Source organism: Acanthochromis polyacanthus, chromosome 22 (assembly GCF_021347895.1).
Source record: "Acanthochromis polyacanthus isolate Apoly-LR-REF ecotype Palm Island chromosome 22, KAUST_Apoly_ChrSc, whole genome shotgun sequence".
Taxonomy (NCBI): domain Eukaryota; kingdom Metazoa; phylum Chordata; class Actinopteri; family Pomacentridae; genus Acanthochromis; species Acanthochromis polyacanthus.
In genome coordinates this window covers 4,378,986-4,398,490 of record NC_067134.1, presented here as the reverse complement: position 1 = coordinate 4,398,490, position 19,505 = coordinate 4,378,986, and the positions used below count along the sequence as shown (strand labels likewise).

The window sequence follows — 19,505 nt, the reverse complement described above, 5'->3', positions numbered from 1 at the left end:
CACTCCTCCATGTTAAGTCGAAAACAAAGATTACAAACAGTTCATCCAGCTGCTCCTAGTCTCTAATGTTTCTTCTGTTGGCATGAGTAGAGCTTACACTTTAGAAGAACATTTCTCACAGTTTCTAGTTCACCACACTCACACTTCCTATCTCTGTGCTTCCCAATCAAAGCCAGTCCACTTTTCAGACTGCAGTGTCTGAGTCTTAGCCAGGTTAGAACGATTGAGTCTCTTCTTACACCACTGAAGTGACTTCTTATTTTTCCCATTTTACCTTGAAGAGCAAAATCAGTCCCCCTCTTCTTTTGTTTCTTAAAAAGTCAAAGCATTTCTTCCTCAGACTGACTTTAAAAGCACGTGTTTGGAGAGATTGATAGAGCTGGAATGAAAATGTCTTTGGGGAAATCCGCGGCTCCAGATGGACTTACAACCAACTTTGATCTGTTTTTCTGGGCTGATATTAGAGAATGACTGTTTGAAGCATTCAAAGAAGCTTTCAATCAGGGAGTCACACTCATTTTAGTTCAGGTTCCACATTTAGCCCAGTTTGATCTCAAGTGGGCCGGACCGCTTTTTACTACAGGATCAGTACCACAAAAGTCAGATTAAAAAAGACAAAAAATGAGACAAAAACCAGACAAAATATTGTGAAAATGAGACAGAAAAGGACAAAAGAACAATCTAGTATTTGACTTTGTGATCATGGTCTAGAAATGATTTTAAATTGATACTTTGACTCATTTACAATCTGCAGTTCATGTCTTCTCTGGAATTTGGACACTTTGATGATGATTGATGGATTGTGCTCATTTGGTAGAGGATGCTGCTTTTACACTCTTTCTACATTCATTGAAAGCTTCTGACAAGCTTCAACACCACTTAATTTGACATTCACTGCATTATTTTGGATGTAAAATTCATTCATATGCTCTCAATGTTGTCCAGCAGAATTCCTTCAATGTGGAACTACTAGAAGATGAGATGTTACAGCCCGATCTCACGAGGATTCGTGAAACTGTCACGTAAATTTTTGTTTCGGTTTCATGCGCACCAACACGATTTCGTCATGTTTTTCGTGCCGCTCATCACGAAATGCACACCAATGTATTTTAAACGGCGGACTTTTCGTGCCACTCAGAACGTATTTCAAACGAATGGGTATATTATATTTTTAATGTAAAACCGTGGCGAATCCAACGCTATATTTTGCATGACATCGTCCCTAACCAAAACCCTAACCATAACCTAACCATAACCTAACCATAACCCGGTGGTACACTTACCAATTTGCATAGGAATTTAAAGAATGTCCGATGGCCGCAAACGCGATCACACAAGCAGTATACGCCGATGGACAGCTTAGATCGCCATGAATCCGCCGGTATAAACCACTTTCAGATGTGATTACCACAGCGGGTTTCGTTGTGAGCAACACGATAAACATTTCGTGGTGAGCGGCACGAAAAACATGACGAAATCGTGTTGGTGCGCACGAAACCGAAACAAAAATTTACGTGACAGTTTCACGAATCCCCGTGAGACCGGGTTGGATGTTAACAGGAGCAAACACCAAGGAGACCCATCAGTCCTCTGCTGTTTATTATTAGCTCTGGATATCAACCCTCCTGTTGGCTTCATTTACGGCACCAAAAAACAGGAAAAAATCCAGAAATTCAGCAAAAAAATTCACCAAATTTATGGAAATGTGCAAAAACCTTCAGGAAGAAAATTCCAATAATTCCTTAAAAGTTTTATTTAAAAAAACAAAACAAAATCCCCCTAATTTGACAGGAAAATTCTTGTAAATATTTTCAAAAAATGAGTAAAAATCTTCTAAAAAAAATCCCAAAAATATCTAAAGTGATTCCATATTTATCAGTAAAACTTCTGATATTTTCTTTAAGAACATTCACATAAAAATCAACCAAAATCCAGTAAATTCTCTGGATTTTGGTTGATTTTTATGTGAATGTTCTTTAGAAACATTTCTTCATTTTCCACCAAAAAATGTTCAAAAATGTCCCAAAAATGTTAAAATGAGGACATCAGAAGTCTCACTGTGAAAATATTTATTATTTTCCACATTTTCAAACTTCAAAACGACACGAGGGTTAAAATAATGAAACTCTAAAAGCATTTAATGACGACACAGTCAGCAGATGATCCAACATTATTTTAAAGCTGTGTGTATTTTCCAGAAGCCTCAGGGTTTGATTGAAACTAAATGTGAGATCTGATCCATTCACCAGAAAACACAAACTTTACTTCAGAATATTCCAGTAAAAATGAGCTGAAACATTTGGGAGAAACTATCAGTAAAATATGATCAACAGGGAAACTTCTAACATTCTGATTGTTGGAAATCAAATCTAAAATCCTTGAAGATCTGCTTCCAAAGGAATCTTTCATATTTGGTAGAATATTGAGGACAGAAATGGAAGGATTTCAGGATGAATTTGTATGTTGAGTAGAATAAAGCGGATGAATAATAACCAGCTGATATAATGTGTGTTTGTCATGAAGAACTCAGAGTCAGGATTTTTAGCCACAGCCCTTTATTCTTCTCCATCACACACAAGATGAAGGAAGTTCTCATTTCATCACTAGAACAGGACTTAAAGACTCAAATCAGGATCAAGTGTGGCTGCACAAAAAGCTGATTTTCACTGGACAATAATGTGTGAAAGTCTGTCAGCAGTTTGGAGATTCACTGCTTCCTCTCTCATTTCACACTTTGTGCAGCTCAAATGCTTTGAGTTCAAGTGAGCGTCAGAGGAACACAGCACACTTCTCCTCCATTCCTCGGGCATCTTCTCACTATCTAAGATCCTGTTCATCAGAACCAAGTGCCTTTTCACTCTTCATCCTTAGCACACCAGCTCACCTACGACCGCTCAAACACTGCGTTATGATTTCCATATCCTTCTGTACACTACCGTTCAAAAGTTTGGGGTCATCCAGACCATTCCATGTTCTCCATCAAATCTCCCACTTTCATTCATGTGCTAACATAACTGCACAAGGGTTTTCTAATCATCAATGAGCCTTTCAACAGCATTAGCTAACACAATGTAGCATTAGAACACAGGAGTGATGGTTGCTGGAAATGTTCCTCTGTACCCCTATGGAGATATTCCATTAAAAATCAGCCGTTTCCAGCTAGAAGAGTCATTTACCACATTAACAAGGTCTAGACTGGATTTATCATTTATTTAATGCTATCTTCATTGAAAAGAACTGATTTCAAGAAAAAGGACATTTCTAAGTGACCACAAATTTTTGAACAGTAGTGCATATTTATATAATGTCTTTTTTTTAAATTAGACATGTAAGATGAAAGAATATTGATGATAGCTCGTGTCCTTGTTCCTCTTTTAGCACACATCACACAGTATTACAATGAATAAGAACATTCAATCATCAAATACAATCATTTTCATAACAAGCTGCTGTGGAGGCAAAACCTTTTTGTTCTTTGCAATAAATCTTTTGTTCTTTTATTCAGAGCTCTAAAGGTACAGGTGACACAGAGTGCAAAGCAGTCTATGTGTCAAGTCAAACTGGAAGGAGCTGAAAACTCAAAGGAGAAGCATTTACGCACAGGTCCTACACTCAGCTGGGGCGGAAACAATCTGCGGCTCCAAGTTTGCCACCGACGGCATACAAGGGGACACACGCAGCACAGGAGGAACTGAGAATGAATGACCGAGTTCAAACAAAGTGTCCGTGAGTTTCTGTTGGGAAAGGATCAAGATTTGCGGCAAACTGTGCAGGATTGCCTTCATCTCCAAAATCCGGGTTGCAGCCGGTAAGAGCAGAATTCTGGAGACTCTAAAAGACTGTTTAAGCTGCCGATGTGTGCCACTGCAGTATGTGTTAGCATTAGCATTAGCCACGGAGTCAACTTTGTCTGTTTACCAATAATTTCCGTGTGTTTTTTAATTATTCAGTTGAAAATAAGATTGCAGGCTAATTGTTGCTAATTAGAGGGTTCCACCTAAGACCAGTGAATTCATCCTGTTTGTAATCGTGGGTTTTTACGATGTCCTTTATTTATTTATTGGCTCTGGAAAGGATTGCACTTTAAAAGCACTTTATGCACTTTAAATAATTTTAAAACCATGAAGTAAAAGTATAAAATGTTTTAAAAAATGTTTGATATAAATGCTCAGAGTAATTTGTTCAACTGTGATTCAAAATCGACTCTTTAAAATGCAGATAAATTCATGTGTGGCATAGTATTGGGTAGAATATTGCTCATGCCATGATTTGTCGCTTCAGTTTATGTGGTGTTGAGGTTGACAAACATAAGTTGAGTGGAGTAGCATTTGCCAATGTGGTGAAAATGTCCATGAGGAATGGTTGTTACTATTTGCTGAATGCAGTAATGGGTCATTCCAGGTGAAATGACCAGATATTCCTTGGGGGTGTTGCTGCACCATCTTCAAATTAGTCCTAAATTTGCATGCCATTAGATAGTCACAAAAGTACTTTCTATGCAAAATTGTAGGCCTGTAGCTGAAATATTTTCTGAGTTGTCGGGGTCTGAAATTTTCAGAATTTGGGCTATAAATAGCTCAAAAAAAAAGCCTCGCCAGGTTTTTTTTTTCATCTTTAAGTGGTAAATTCTCAGCCTGTAGACATACCAGAGAGCTGTGAGTTGGTAAACAAGGCCTCTGCATGTAGCTAGTGCCCCACAAACATCCCCAGGTGTTTCCCTACACTCTCCACGCCATGGGGGCTTGCTAAAAATGCTAAAAATTAAGAAAAACTTACTTGCGAGTGGGGTTTGGGACCTTAAAAGTACCGGTACTCGAAATACTGCACAGAAGTGTTCTGACACCCCTGGGTTCCATTCTACACAAACTTGTGTGATAACTTAGCAAACTGGAGCTTTCTTGGTACCTCAGTTTGGAAAATATGAGCTCCCAAAGTTGGACAAGATTTCTAATTTTCTATTTTTGGTGGCAAAAATCTGTGTGGGACAGGTACCAGAGACCCCAAATTTTTCTACAAGACAGTTCTGTCTTCTATCACTGAACAAAAAAGCAGCAGGGTTATATTTGTAGTTACTGAGATATTCTTACTCAAAATGGCATGGGTGATGTCAAAATCATTTTTTGCTTTTCAGTACTTTAAATTGGGATACAAGTATTAGTAGTCATTTCAATGGTAGTATTATGTATGTTTTGTTCTTTTTGAAATGTTAGTTGTTAAAGGTGACTACCTTCAAAAAGTTTAATGCCCTTTTTGTGTCACGATGTCTAGTTTAGAGCCATACCTGTAGATATCACGACATGTTGACACCCATTTGCAATGCATACATGTAATTATAACATACACATACAAATTACATGTACTAACTTGAATTCAGGGAGCTCTGTAGTAGTTTATGGTTGATTAATTTGAAAATAACAACAATAATGTTGAATTTTACAGTATCAGTGCAGTATCAGTAAAAACTAACCACCATCTGGTGAAACCACATGGAATGACCCTAATGCGAACATTGTCCTTTTGTGTTCTGTTTAAAGGTTTTTCACCTTAATCTGTCAACTAAACGTATGGACTTAAGGAAGTTGCCACCTCTGTATCTCATGAATTTGCGACCACTGCAAAATAAAAGAGGGAAAAGAAAGAAAACAACTGTCTGATGAGTGGAGTCCTGCTCAATATGGAAGCGAATGTGACTCAAAACTGAAATGCAAAAGCATTAGCAGAAATGCTTTTGCATTTCAAAGTCATGGCTGCACTTTTTGCATTTTCGTGTTCCCCCGCAAAAAGTGTCTCATAATTCAAATGCAAATGCATTCTCAAGTGGCGCAGGAAAGTGACGTCACGGACCCCCCCTCGTTCTGGCCCCTTCTGCATTTTACGCCACTTTAAACAATGCCGGCTCATTGCGCTGCATTTAATTGCACACTTTGGAGACAAGGAAACTTGGAATAACTTAGAGAGAGAGAGAGAGAGAGAGAGAGAGAGAGAGAGAGAGAGAGAGAGACCCCCACTTACTTAAAAACACAGACAACTGAACAGTCACGTGACGCCATGCGAGAAGGAGCCACGGAGTAGGGAGCTCCCCACTGCATTGCTACTTTTATCCTTTAAAACATTTACACCAGAGATATTATTGTCTGGCCTACTGGTTTTAAATCAACGGCGGTGCAAAAAATGTCGAAACTTTCCAAGTCCTCGGCCTGTGGAGATATTAAAAGACATCTGTGGTCGCATGGGGCTGATGCCACGATGCAAAATCAAGATGAAGCTAACGAGCCCGAGCTGCAACAAGCTAGCGATATAGCTCATGACATTAGCAACATTTACTTAGCACTAACAAAGATCTCCGAAGATCTGGCGGGGCTAGCAGAAATACGTCGCACCACCGCATCGGTAGAGGCTAAACTCTCGTCTTTAATTACGAGAATGGACGACGTGGAAAAGCGAGTGGAGTACTTGGAGAGAGCCGAACATGAATGGCAAGATAACCCGCCAGCTAGCAAGACGGAGGTCGGACAGATATGGGACAAATTAGAAGACATGGAGAATCGCTCGAGACGGAACAATGTTCGCTTCATCGGCTTTCCGGAGGGTAAAGAGGGAGGAGATGTGGTGAGATTTTTGGAGGAACTGTTGCCAGAGTTGCTGAACATAGAGGGGAAAAGAGAGATTGAACGAGCACACCGGGTCGCTGGCCAGCGACCCACGGCAGGAGACAGACCCAGACCAATACTGGCCAGGTTTTTGAGATCGTCAGACCGGGATGCGGTACTACGAGCAGCGAGAAACAAAGGCAAGCTGACCTGGGGAAACACTACTGTTATGCTTTTCCCCGACTACTCCAGAGCCACCCAGATGAAGCGCGACAAATTCAAGGATTGCAAGAAAAACTGCATGAGCGGGGGGTGAATTTCAGGATGCTCTTCCCGGCCAAGCTGAGAATCCAGACCGGCGAGGGTGAGAAGGCTTTTGATTGTCCCCGGAGAGCCATGGCTTTCATAGACGCTATGCAGTGAGTAACGTGTCTGAAGGACTGATTTGTTTCCATTCTCATTCTGCGCTCCCGTTCGTTATGTTAAAGAGACTGGTGTAGACTTTTTTTCCTTCTCCATGGTAGCGGTGCGTGAGGACTCACGACGGGTGGAGCCTCGCAGACCAGACACGGACCGTCGGTCCTCTGTTGGAGGGTCTTACGTGGGGGTTCAAATGTGCAAAGTTCAGGTTCAGTTGCACATTTTTTGTTTTGTTAGTTGTATGGGGATGTTTGCACTTAGTCACCACCTCTGGGTGACAGTACTGCTTTTGATAAATGGTTGCTTATTATTAAAGTGTAGACAGGCATGTCTTCACAAATAGGTTTAATGCGTCTCTCCACATGGAATGTAAATGGTCTGGGGAACCCCGTCAAGAGAAAAAAAGTCATGACTATGCTTAAGAGCAAGAACTATGATGTGGTGTTCCTTCAAGAAACACACATGTCAAAAGAGGAGTCTGAGAAACTCTGTACAGGATGGGTTGGACATGTTTTTTACAGTATAGGTTCTAGCAACAGTAAAGGTGTTGTAATTTTAGTGAATAAACATTTACAGTTTAAATGTCTTAAGCAAATTAAGGATATTTCAGGAAGGATGATTATTGTACTGGCTGAAATACAGTCACAGAAACTACTCCTGGCCAACATTTACGCACACAATCTGGATGATCAAACTTTCTTTATTGATCTTGAAAGTAAGTTGCAAACTGGTGGAAATTATGCTACTGTTCTAGGGGGAGATTTTAATCTTATAATGGACCCAGTTCTTGACCACAGTGGGACAGGGCTGCGTAAAATGCCGAGAGCTGCTGTGACATTGCAGAGAATTTGTAAATCTTTGGGATTAATAGATATTTGGAGGATCAGAAATCCTTCTGGCAGAGACTACACATTTTTTTCACCAATGCACAAGACCTATAGCCGAATAGATTTTTTTGTGATATCCAAAGCACTCATCCCCTCTGCTATGGGCTGTGAAATAGGGAATATTCTTATTTCTGACCATGCTTGGGTGAGCCTGGACCTACTGGCCCAGAGTGAGAGAAGGAAATCTTATAGATGGCGTCTAAACTCATCACTTTTGCAGGACCCGGTGAATGTCAAATGGCTAAGGACAGAAATAAATGATTATTTGAAAATAAATTGGCAATCTGTATCATCTGCAGGTGTCGCCTGGGAGGCCCTAAAGGCTGTGATTAGAGGACGTATTATCCAACACACATCATACCATAAGAAAATTAAAACACAGGAGCTTTTAAAGTTAGAAAATATAATTAAACAGGCTGAAACAGGGTTGAAGCAACAAATGTCACAAGATGGCATGAGAAAATTGACAGTTAAAATATCAGTATAATAACATAATAACACAAGGTTGAATTTAATTTATTTCAGGCTAGACAAACATATTTTGAGTCAGGAGACAAAGCAGGAAAGTTACTTGCCAGTTATATAAAACAGAGGGAGCAGGCCACCACTATCCCTGCTGTTAGGTAGGCGGCTGGGGACCTACTTACTGCGACTGTAGATATTAATCAGGCCTTTAAAGAATTCTATACCCATCTTTATAGTTCAACATCCAGCGCTAGTGAAGAAGAAATCCATAAGTTTATAGAACCATTGGGACTTCCAAGACTGACAGCTGAACAGAGGGATTTTTTAGATTTAGATATTACTATTGAAGAGATTAAAGGGGTAATTCAGGCTTTACCTACAAGTAAAGCACCTGGGCCTGATGGCTTTACCGGGGAATTTTTTAAGAGCTATGCGACAGAGTTAGCTTTGCCTTTACTAGAGGTGTATAAAGAGGCTCTGGATAGGGGTATATTACCACCAACTCTGAGACAGGCACTTATTAGTCTGGTTCCTAAGAAAGGTAAAGATTTGGATGATTGCAAAAGTTACCGTCCGATTTCATTAATGCAAATAGATGTTAAGATAATCTCAAAAATTTTAGCAAACCGATTAGACAGTGTAATTACATCATTAATTCATTCTGACCAAGTTGGATTCATTCGCGGTCGTAGCTCCTCAGACAATATTAGACGCCTTGTCAATGTCATGTGGTCACTGGCAGACACCCAGTCTCCAGTTGCGGCAATCTCTCTGGACGCAGAAAAGGCTTTTGACATGGTAGAATGGAGGTATTTATTCAAAATTTTTGAAGAATTTGGATTTGGTACTACCTTCATAAAATGGATTCATGTATTATACAAGCACCCAGAAGCAGCAGTACAGACCAATGGGCTTATCTCAGATTATTTCATGTTGGGTAGAGGAACCAGGCAGGGTTCGCCCCTTTCTCCTTTGCTTTTCTGTTTAGCTATCGAGCCCCTTGCAGCAGCTATACGTGGGGCGGTTGATTTCCCAGGTGTCACGGCAGGGGGAGGATACATAAATTGATGCTTTACGCTGACGACATTTTATTACTGGTGTCCGACCCCAGTAGATCTGTACCATGTCTTCTTAGAATCATAAACTTGTTTTCAAAATTCTCTGGTTATAGGGTGAACTGGTCCAAGTCTGAGGCTCTCCCCTTAACAGCTTACTGTCCCTCCACTGTTTTCCAGCCAGGTGCATTTCATTGGCCACAGCAAGGTATCATGTATCTGGGTATCCGATTTCCTAGACAGTTGAAAGATTTGATCAAAGTCAATTTTGACCCATTATTACAAAAAATCTCTTGTGATGTTGAGAGATGGGCAACTCTTAATTTGTCCATGGCAGGTAAAGTTAATGTTTTGAAAATGAACTGTGTTCCCAAACTTAATTATCTAATCCAGTCCCTCCCCTTAGAAATTCCCCATTATTATTTTAAGAGGTTTGATAGGATATCCAAGATATTCATTTGGAATGGTAAACGCCCCCGCTTAAATCACAATAAGTTACAACGACCGGTTGATAGAGGAGGCTTAGGGCTGCCAAAGATGTTGTTTTATTATTATGCTTTTAACTTAAGGCACCTGGCCCATTGGTGTCTCCCTCCCGAAAGGGCGCCACCGTGGTACTGTATGGAACAAGCCGTAACGGCTCCTCTATCACCCATGCAAATCTTGTCTACTAATCTGAGTAAAGAAGCAAAAACACATCCAATAATCTCTCATCTTAAATTAATTTGGACTAAGGTTGCTAGAATATTTAAATTTGATCCCTTTCTCAATGTCTCTTCAAGTATCTGGTTAAACCCTAAATTACGAATTGGTAAATTCCCCATTTATTGGAAGATATGGCGGGAGAATGGTGTTGTTACGTTGGGGGACTTGTATGGTGATGGTTGCTTAAAATCTTTTGAGGATTTGGTACTGCAGTGCAATATCCCTTCGTCTCAGTTTTTTAGGTATCTGCAACTACGACATATGTTGGTGGGGATCTTTGGGTCCGGTACATCAGTCCCCCAAAATGCAGAACTCTTAGATAAAATTATAAAGAGTTATGGAAGGGGACACGAGGCAGCAATCTATTATTCTATGTTGATTCAGACTCTTAGTGATGGACCAATTTCAGCTCTGCAGAAGATATGGGAAAGAGACCTGAACCTGACCTTTAGTGATGAAGAGTGGAACAGAATTTGTAAAAATGTTAAAGTAGTTTCAAGGGATGCAAAAGTACGTCTTATTCAATTCAAAATTATACATCGTTTTTATTGGACTCCTTCTAGATTATTTAGATTAGAACTATTATCCACATCACACTGTTGGCGATGCAAATCGGAGGAAGGTAATTTAGTTCATGTACTATGGTCGTGTGATAAAGTCCAACAATATTGGTCCAATATTTATGATAATTTGTGTGAGATTACAGAGATGCAAATACCATTTAACCCTAGATTATTTATTTTGGGTGATCATTCAGTCCTGACAGGACAAGATAAATACATCAAAAGTTACATCCAAACCAGTATTATGATTGGAAGACAAATACTCATCAGGGGATGGAAGAAGGAGGGGGTACCCTCTCTTCAAGAGTGGGCTGAGGAGAAAGCTCGAGTCGCAGCATTTGAAAAAATGTCATACAAACAACTGGGTAAATTGGATCTATATGAAGCAAAATGGGGCAAATATTTAAAATATTTAAGGGGCTCCTGAAAGGGACCATATGGTGGAGAGATGCAAATTTTCAGTTAATATGGATAAATATAGTACAGTGCCTCTTGTTTGTCCGTGTTTTATTTAGTATTATTGTTTTTACTGTTTTTTTTCCTTGTTATTAATTTTATTTATTTACTCATTCTTCTTAACCAAGTATTTCTTTAATGTAGTACCTACTTTATTTATTGTATTGACCCTGTTGGGATTAATTTTCTGTGTTTATTTTTGTTAGTTATTTTATGGTGGGTTTACATTGAGGCAGTTAGTAAAACTGGGATAGCTGTATATGAATGAATACAGCGATTGATGTTGATAATCAGGTGGAGATTAACAGCACGGAGGCTGGTGGCTGGGGAAGGGTTTGTACGTTGGGGTGGGGGTTTCTGTTATTATTGTATTGTTGAAGTAATAAAAATAAAAAATGTTAATCTCAAAAAAAAAAACAGACAACTGAACATCTGACTGTAGAATAGTTTGCAAACAAGGTTATTCACAGTTTAAGCAGTTTTGGTTCATTATGAACAGATATGCATCAAAATAGGAGTTTTGTTGAAGAAAGGTAAGAAATTTGAAGGAAGAAAACCTCTTGACCTCTTTTTCTGTTTTGATTTTGAAGGTAATGTGATGTGTGCCGTTCAAGCTTGGTCAGAGATGCTGTACCATCATTTAACGAAAGCTACCACCTTCTAGCTCTGAAAAACAATGGCGGCCTACTGATTCCATCACAAGGCACAGTGAAGGTTTGATTTTATAATCTTGTATTATTTTTTTTATCTTTGCATGTTAAAGTTGCTTTGTTCTTTATTTTCTCTGTACTGTAAGCTGTCTTTTAGCACTGTGTAAAGCGCTATGAAAATATAATTATTTTTATTATTGAGAGTTGCAGAGAGGGTGATTCGCCAGGCATCAACAAAACAAGCTCCAAAGGTGTCAACAGTCACACACATCGTCCGGGAGGAGATTGGAACGGAGGATGTTTTTCTGCTTGGGGAGCACATTGAAGAAACACATCATTCCAGCTTGTCATTGGTTGTGTTTGCCAAACTTACCTGTACCTTGACCTGCAGAAAGGGAGCACGAGAAAGAAGCTCTGCAAAACAGTCCTCTTTCATCGGTTTTATCTGTAAAACGTTTGTACATGTGTAAATGTGGTTTGGGGCAGGGATGTCATGTTCTTAATGCAATAACATCATCATCAAACAACAAAGCCATACAAATTTCAGACTTGTTTATTAAAGTACTGTTTGAGTTCATTTTCAAAGTATTTTCCATTTGGTTTTTCTTTGCCCATTTCGTTTTGTGAATATGAAATTTGCCCAGCATGATGATAGTCTGCAACAAAAGGGAAAGGCTGTAAGGTATGGAGGGATTTTCAAACTGAAAGAGGATGTGGCTCTCCTGGAGGCTGATCCTGTGTCCGGTTTTGTTATGGATTAGGTTTTGTATATGATTCCAGAGGTTTTTACTGTATGAGCATTGATAAAAGAGGTGAATGATTTGATTTTTCATTTAGTCACAGAATGAGCAGTGTTGAAGAAGAAAATGAAATTGCATTTTGGAATATTGCTTTTTCATTTTATTTTTGAGTCAAAAAGTGCAGCCATGACTTTGAAATGCAAAAGCATTTCTGCTAATGCTTTTGAATTTGAGTTTTGAGTCACATTCGCTTCCATAGCTCAAACCCTGGGTAGATGAAACATCCTTTTTCAAGTGGGGAAACTGCACAAACTGAGAGAAAAATCATCAATGAGAATCACCTGTCATTGAAAGTGGGAGGACACTTGACACTATGGGAGAGTGCAAAGAACAGAGAGAGCTGCCTTTAAACAGAACACTGAGCAGTAAAATACATTCACTAACTTACAGCATGAACAGTTTTCTACCAGCAGTCCTGTCTTGAATCACCTGCAGTAGCATCTTTATTCTCTTTTTCCATGTCTGTTTTCTGTCTATGTTCCTTATTTTTAACAGTTTAAGTTCATTTGTATCAGTTTTAGGTGAAACTGAAAAGAGCTAAAAGTGAACTGTTTAGTTGAAATGTGTCCTCTGTGTTGGCTGATGAACATATGGGACACTCTGACACTTGTGTATAGAGTGGTATCCTAATGAAGATGTGTTTGATGTGACAGGTGATTGGCAGGAGGAGGAGAGTCTGACGGAGGAGCAGAGGAATGTTGGCAGCCATTTAGTCTGAGCTCAACAACAGAGGAAACATGGATTCTTCACAAAAAGTGAGAAACATACCACTGTAACATTATTCTCATTCATTTGTTCTTTAAAATGTGTAAAGTTGCTCCAGTTGGTTAGATGGGCCGACCAAAGCCAGGTGACGTTGGCTGGAGAGATGTAGCTCTGCAGAAGCAGCTGTACTGAGGATATAATGGTGGACTGCTAGGAAGCTGCTTGTTTTTTTGTTTGAGGCTGAACTAGCTGCTGATCATACTTTCTGAAAATGTCTTACATGGTGATGAAGATAAGTAACGGAAGAAAAGTCTTGTTTTTCAAGCAAGTTGTTCAGGAAGGTAAAGAGCAACATTTTCTTTGGTAGAGAATAATACTTTTGAACATTGTGAGTTTACCAGCCTTTTCCTTCTCAAGAAATTCAGACAGTTGAACCCAGAAGTTTACTTACACTGTATAAACGACACATAACCCTTTTTTTAATTTACACGATCTGACATTAAATCTGGCAATGCTTCTCCTGTTTTATGTCGGTTAAGATGACCAAAATTATCTTTAAATGCCACAATAACGAAAGAGAGATATTTTTTTTTAGAGAATTTTTATTACGTTCTTCACAATCAGAAGTTTGCATCCACTAAGATTGCTATGCCTTCAAGATGATGATGTCCTGACTTTGAAAGCTTCTGATAGATTAAGATGTATTTTCAGGCACACCTCAAACACACTGCTTCCTTGTGTGATGACGTTAGAAAATCGAAAGAAATCAGCCAAGACATCAGGAAGACATTTGTGGGCCTCCACAGGTGTGGTTCATCCTTGGGTGCAATGTCCAGATTGCTGTGGTTTGACGTTTATCTGTCCAAACAATTACATGCACAGATCAACACCATGGGAATGTCAAGTCATCCTCCTGCTCAAGATGGAGATTGGTTAAGGTTAGGATTGTTTTGGAGGGAAATGTGCTCATCAACCCCAGAACAAAAACAAACGACCTTGTGAAGATGCTGGCTGAGGATGGAATGAGTACACCATCCCAACTGTGAAGCATGGGGGTGGCAGCACCATGTTGTGGGAGTGTTTTTGCTGCAGGAGGGACTGGTGCACTTCACAAAATAGATGGCATCAAGAGGATAGAACATTATGTGGAAATATTGAAGCAACATCAGCCAGCAAGTGAAAGCTTGGGCTCAAGTGGGTATTCCAAATGGACAAGGACAGCGCTGGTGTAAATCTGACACTGTCCTGGAGAAACTGTGCACTACTGACTTACAACTGCTTTCTGTTTCATTGTGCCCTCCATATCCGCCTCAGAAATTTCCTCATATTTGTGAAACTTGTCTATATCAGTCCAAAGGCCAGTGAAATAAATGCCTGTGGGCTTATCCATCAGGTCATCCAGAGACCACTGCACACTAAAACACACACTGAGAGACTTCCATCAGTATAGCACATGCCCCACAAGATGAGACAAAATCTTTGATCTGTTACAACAATGTGCAGGGCTTAAAGTTTTCCGGCGCCGCGCCGGATTTCCGGCCCATGGAAGTGTACCATTTAAAAAATTTCATCCATCTCCGTCCTGAAGGCTCCAAGCATGTGCGTCATTTTGCATTCAGTTGCTCCGCTTTAATCAATCAAACTCCAAATCCTACATTAAAAAATATACACCTTCTGTCCAGGCATGCGACTTTCTGATAGAACTTTTATCCAATTACAGTTTTCTAACTGCGAGTGCGCATCGACTGCTGGGTGCACGATATGCTGCGCCCTCTTGGTTCGGCATCGTCAGTGCTACTGAGCCACTGATAAGAAATAACAGTATCCCACAAACAAAATCCAAATTTGCAAGATTTGTTGGTGTTTTTTGTAATTATATTTAAGGGAATTACTGGAAACATATTGATATATATTTCATATTATTTATTTTATTTCTGTTTGGACTGTATACCCATTCCACGTGTCCCAGCCCTGTTGCTGCCCGGTCTCTCCAGAGCGCACGGAGCTCCAATCTGTGAGTGGTACGGTGAAGAATCGAGCAGCTGATCACTGGTCAATAGCGTTGGAGCTTGTGTTTAGCCCAAAGACGCAGATACTAAAGTTTGCTCAGACTTTGTGTGACAGAGGAGAGAGGATGTGTCTCTGCTGATTAACAAAGAGAGCAGCCGCTGCCGCGATCCCTGAGCCGCGGTGTGTTGACTCGCCCCATTGGCGTAAGTGCGTCAGTGGAGAACTGCAGGAATACACGCCTCGGTGGCGATGCGCGTGCACGCCCCACAGTCCCCATGGTTTGAGAAGCCCCTGACTGCAGCCCGCAGATCGGGGCGTGGCTCAACGTGGGCGGAGTTAAACGTTGAGCTCCGCCCACCTTGAGCTAAACGTGGGCGGAGTTAAACGTTGAGCTCCGCCCACATTGAGCTTGACTCATTTATTGTCACCATCTGGTGGCGGAGACTAAATAGCACATTCACAAACGTCAATACAGCTTCGAAATGCTGGCCAAGAAACCGAGCATCTTATGTGATTTACTGTCATGATTAATTTTATATCAGCATTACTATTTATATCAGGATCAGGTCTAGAGCCAAAAAGTAGTTCTTTGGGAAAACATTTTTTTTGTAGTATCAAATCCCACAAATACAACATATACAATCCCTGGCAAAAATTATGGAATCACCAGTCTGGGAGGACTTTCGTTCAGTTGTTTAATTTTTTTTTAGAAAAAAAGCAGATAACAAACATGACAAAAAAACTAAAGTCATTTCAATTTGCAACTTTCTGGCTGTAAGAAACACTAAAAGATATCAAGAGGAAAAATTGTGGTAGTCAGTAACAATCACTTTTTTAGACCAAGAGTGATTGGAAGTTGCTGCAGCACACCAGTTTGCTGATTTCCAACCAAACCAGCTTGTTGCTCATGCAGACTGTGGATTTGGTTGTTGCTGCTGGGCCAAATAAACTTGGTTTTGATGCTGCTGCTGCAATTTTTCTCGTCCCACGTCAGTTTGATGATCATTTGCAGAACCAATCTGGGATATCTCCAACAATTCGTGATGATTGACCCTCTTTGAAAAGTCTGATAATCCTCCCCTTTGTTTCAGCTGACATCTCTCATGTTGGAGTCATGATTGATGTCAGTCCACTTGGTGCAACATCTCTCCAAGGTGTGATCACTCCTTTTAAACTGCAGACTAACGAGCAGATTTAATCTGATATGGGAGCTTGTTTTGGGAATGAGAATTTATGGGGTGATTCCATCATTTTTTCCTCAGAATTGATTCCATAATTTTATCCCTGTGCTTGATCTAAAAAAGTAATTGTTACTGACTACTACAACTTTTCCTCTTGATATCTTTTAGTGTTTCTTACAGCCAGAAAGTTGCAAAATAAAATGACTTTAGTTTTTTGTCATGTTTGTGAGCTGCTTTTTTACTACAAATTAAAACAACTGAACGAGCGTCCTCCCAGACTGGTGATTCCATCATTTTTGCCAGGAGTTGTAATACTATAGCCGACAACTTTTTACTTGGGTTCAACTTTCACCTAACTCAAACCCTGTCTAACTAGGGCTAGCTGGACTGAAACAGTGAAGTGAAATTTGTGATATACAGCATACATAGACACATTTGGATTTTTTTGTACACTGAATTATATCAGCTACATTAAGGAGATCAGAGACAGCAGCAATGTCTGTGCCACTGATACCTGACCATGCATGGTTATTCCTGGCTGATAACACAGATTTCCTAAACTTTGCACTAACGACTTTCTTAAAGTGTCACTAATCCACTCAAGGATATAAGACTGAACTGACAGTCAATGTTACATGTCTTTCCTCAAATCAAAGAGGGCTCTTAGCTTGGCCTTCATTCTACATAACTGAAACAAAAACATCATCTCTGATCTCTGTATAGAGACTTTCTGTATATGATTATGCCAGACATAATATATCAGAGTCTATACAACTCACGAACCATGTACATTTGTAGGGGTCAGATGTAATGAATTAAGCTTCAGCACCGTTGAACACAACTTTATTCTTTTCTGTCAAAAGCACAAAACACCTTCATGTTTCTCCTGTCAATGATTTCTTGACAGAATGTCTCATAGTCTTCCTGCAGACTAAAAAGAAAAAGGAACGGTTCTCTGAGATCAGCGGTCTCCTCTTCTTCCTGGCCATCACAGACACACAGGAGTTCCACTGCCCTCACGCGTTGCTCCTTGGCCATGGTAACAACTTGGGGAAGGGAAATTTTTCCCTTGAAAGCTCTGGTCCCACACCACTGGGCTGCCGCCATTGCATCCCTGACCAAAGGATTCTCCTAAACAAAAATAAAGAAAACAGTTATTTAAGTAAAGGCTCGGAGATTGCAGAAAACACTGAAATGAGACTACCCATCTCAGGCAATATACCCCGTTTCCTGTTCCCAGTCCTGTTCTCAGCCTGATCTAGAAAGGAAACAGATTGTGGTGTCTACAGGCACAATGACAATGTTTTGATGATTAACAGAGAAATAATGACTGCTCTGTGACATCGAACCTCAACAACCTCAATGGATATGTGTGAGACAACGCTGGCTGGAACAATACCTGATGCTTCAGTGGCAGATTCTGAAAGCCTAAACATTTTCAGGGGGACTTCAGCCACATCCTGAAATAAGTGGCAGGGATCAGTCTTTGAGCAATAGTTTCACTATATACCAATTTATCACATGACCTCTCACCTGTAGTTTTTTCTGCTCTCGTTGCCTTTTTCTTTGCTGCAATCTCTCTTCTTCAGATCTTGGTGATTTAATGACAACAAACATTCACAATGAAAACATTCATGCAGGTCAGATGACAGTGAATACAGTAAAACGTGATTTAAAAGAATCTGGTTTAAAGGTGTGATACTGAGGGCGCCTACAGCATGGGGAAGTTCTGCAGGAGAACAAGACACCACCATCTTCTAATCTGCAGCATGTTTTCCTGTGAAGAAGGAAATGCAGAAAATTAAAATATGTTTCCAAAAATAATACCTTCATCGCTACAGTCAAGCACAACGTGTCACAATTTGCACAAAACCTCACTGAAATCACAACTGGCCCCCATTACAATGTACAGAGATACTGGTTAATATAATATCATGCACATTCTGTCAGGATACAGTTTTTCAATACAAAGAGTGTGTTTTAAATGCAGAAAAAACATTTTATAGATGTCATCGATATAACATACCGAGTAGTTCTTACCATCAAAACAAACACGCCACAGTTGGTGGAGCATCTTTGCAGTGTTTTAATAAAAGAATGGCAAGAAAATAGCAAATGTTAGCAAATGCAATGTAGTAATGTCTCACCTGAACATCATTCACACCAAGCTGCCTCCAAGGGCCAGGAGATAGGCTGTGAGCAATGTGCCTGGTCAAAGAGGAAATAAAAGTACAATAAACCATTTTAAAGCAACACTTGGAACAAAGTTGGAAGAGGCTGGTGCTTCAAATCAAACGTTTTTGTAATGGGCTTAAACAAACAAAACATATGGTTCTGTTTCCATCTGCGTAGAATAATGTAACAATAAATAAGAATAATGTAACAATTACTTCTATCCCTCGCAAACACTCACTTTTGTTGTTTGTTTTTGTTTGTTTGGAACATCTTAATGCATTCAAATAAAAACAGAAGCATTTATTAAACAAACAAAGGACAAGTGGTTTAAAACAGAACTACCACTGTCCAGGAAGGATCTTGGAAGGTGTCCTGAAAACCTGAATAGATGGACTCTACTCTCATCTCTCCAGCCGCTGCCACAGAGGGGATCTAGAAAGAAAATCTCCCTAGCCTGTGGCCTCAGTATCTGTTAAATGTGTTCAAATACAACCAAACACATAAAGTTATGGAATGCTACAGAAATACTAACAAAGCTGCATTTAATATACCAAAAAATTTAAATCAGCAATGAGCAACTTTGTTGTGTAAGGTCATAATAGAGGAAGATATAAATGTATTTACAGAGTATCCAGTGTCCAGGTACAAATACTGGAAGCAGAACCCACTGGAGACTGGCTGCATTGTCCTGTAAAAAGATATCAATAACTGAATATGAAATGCTCAAACTCCACTACAAAAGCAAAACTTTTTAACAAATTACCAGCAGGTGATCCATGGGGTTTGTGGATGATGGTGGAAACCATGTGGCAATGACGCGGCTGTTTGCAGCAAACACGTGCT

General features: G+C 39.9%; 3 protein-coding genes across 45 annotated transcripts in view; 1 reads left to right on the top strand and 2 right to left on the bottom strand.

Moving 5' to 3' along the window:
- Positions 1–19,505, top strand: part of LOC127531985 (zinc finger protein OZF-like) — a 165,992-nt gene that overhangs the window by 16,717 nt on the left and 129,770 nt on the right. For 6 of the 43 annotated variants that reach the window (XM_051942807.1, XM_051942803.1, XM_051942801.1 and 3 more), the window contains one exon: positions 13,245–13,346. The exons of 14 other annotated variants lie outside the window; for them this stretch is intronic. In XM_051942807.1, the coding sequence (XP_051798767.1) occupies positions 13,329–13,346 (18 nt within the window). In that variant the 5' untranslated portion in view covers positions 13,245–13,328. Of the gene's footprint in view, positions 1–3,634; positions 3,809–5,534; positions 7,219–11,731; positions 13,347–19,505 lie in introns of those variants that run through there. 23 more of the 43 variants (XM_051942830.1, XM_051942810.1, XM_051942832.1 and 20 more) reach the window with 17 other exon arrangements.
- LOC127531974 (zinc finger protein 883-like) overlaps positions 1–19,505 on the bottom strand; it is a 114,394-nt gene that overhangs the window by 4,177 nt on the left and 90,712 nt on the right. The gene's annotated exons all lie outside the window — the stretch shown is intronic.
- LOC127531963 (gastrula zinc finger protein XlCGF26.1-like) overlaps positions 1–19,505 on the bottom strand; it is a 90,447-nt gene that overhangs the window by 45,770 nt on the left and 25,172 nt on the right. The gene's annotated exons all lie outside the window — the stretch shown is intronic.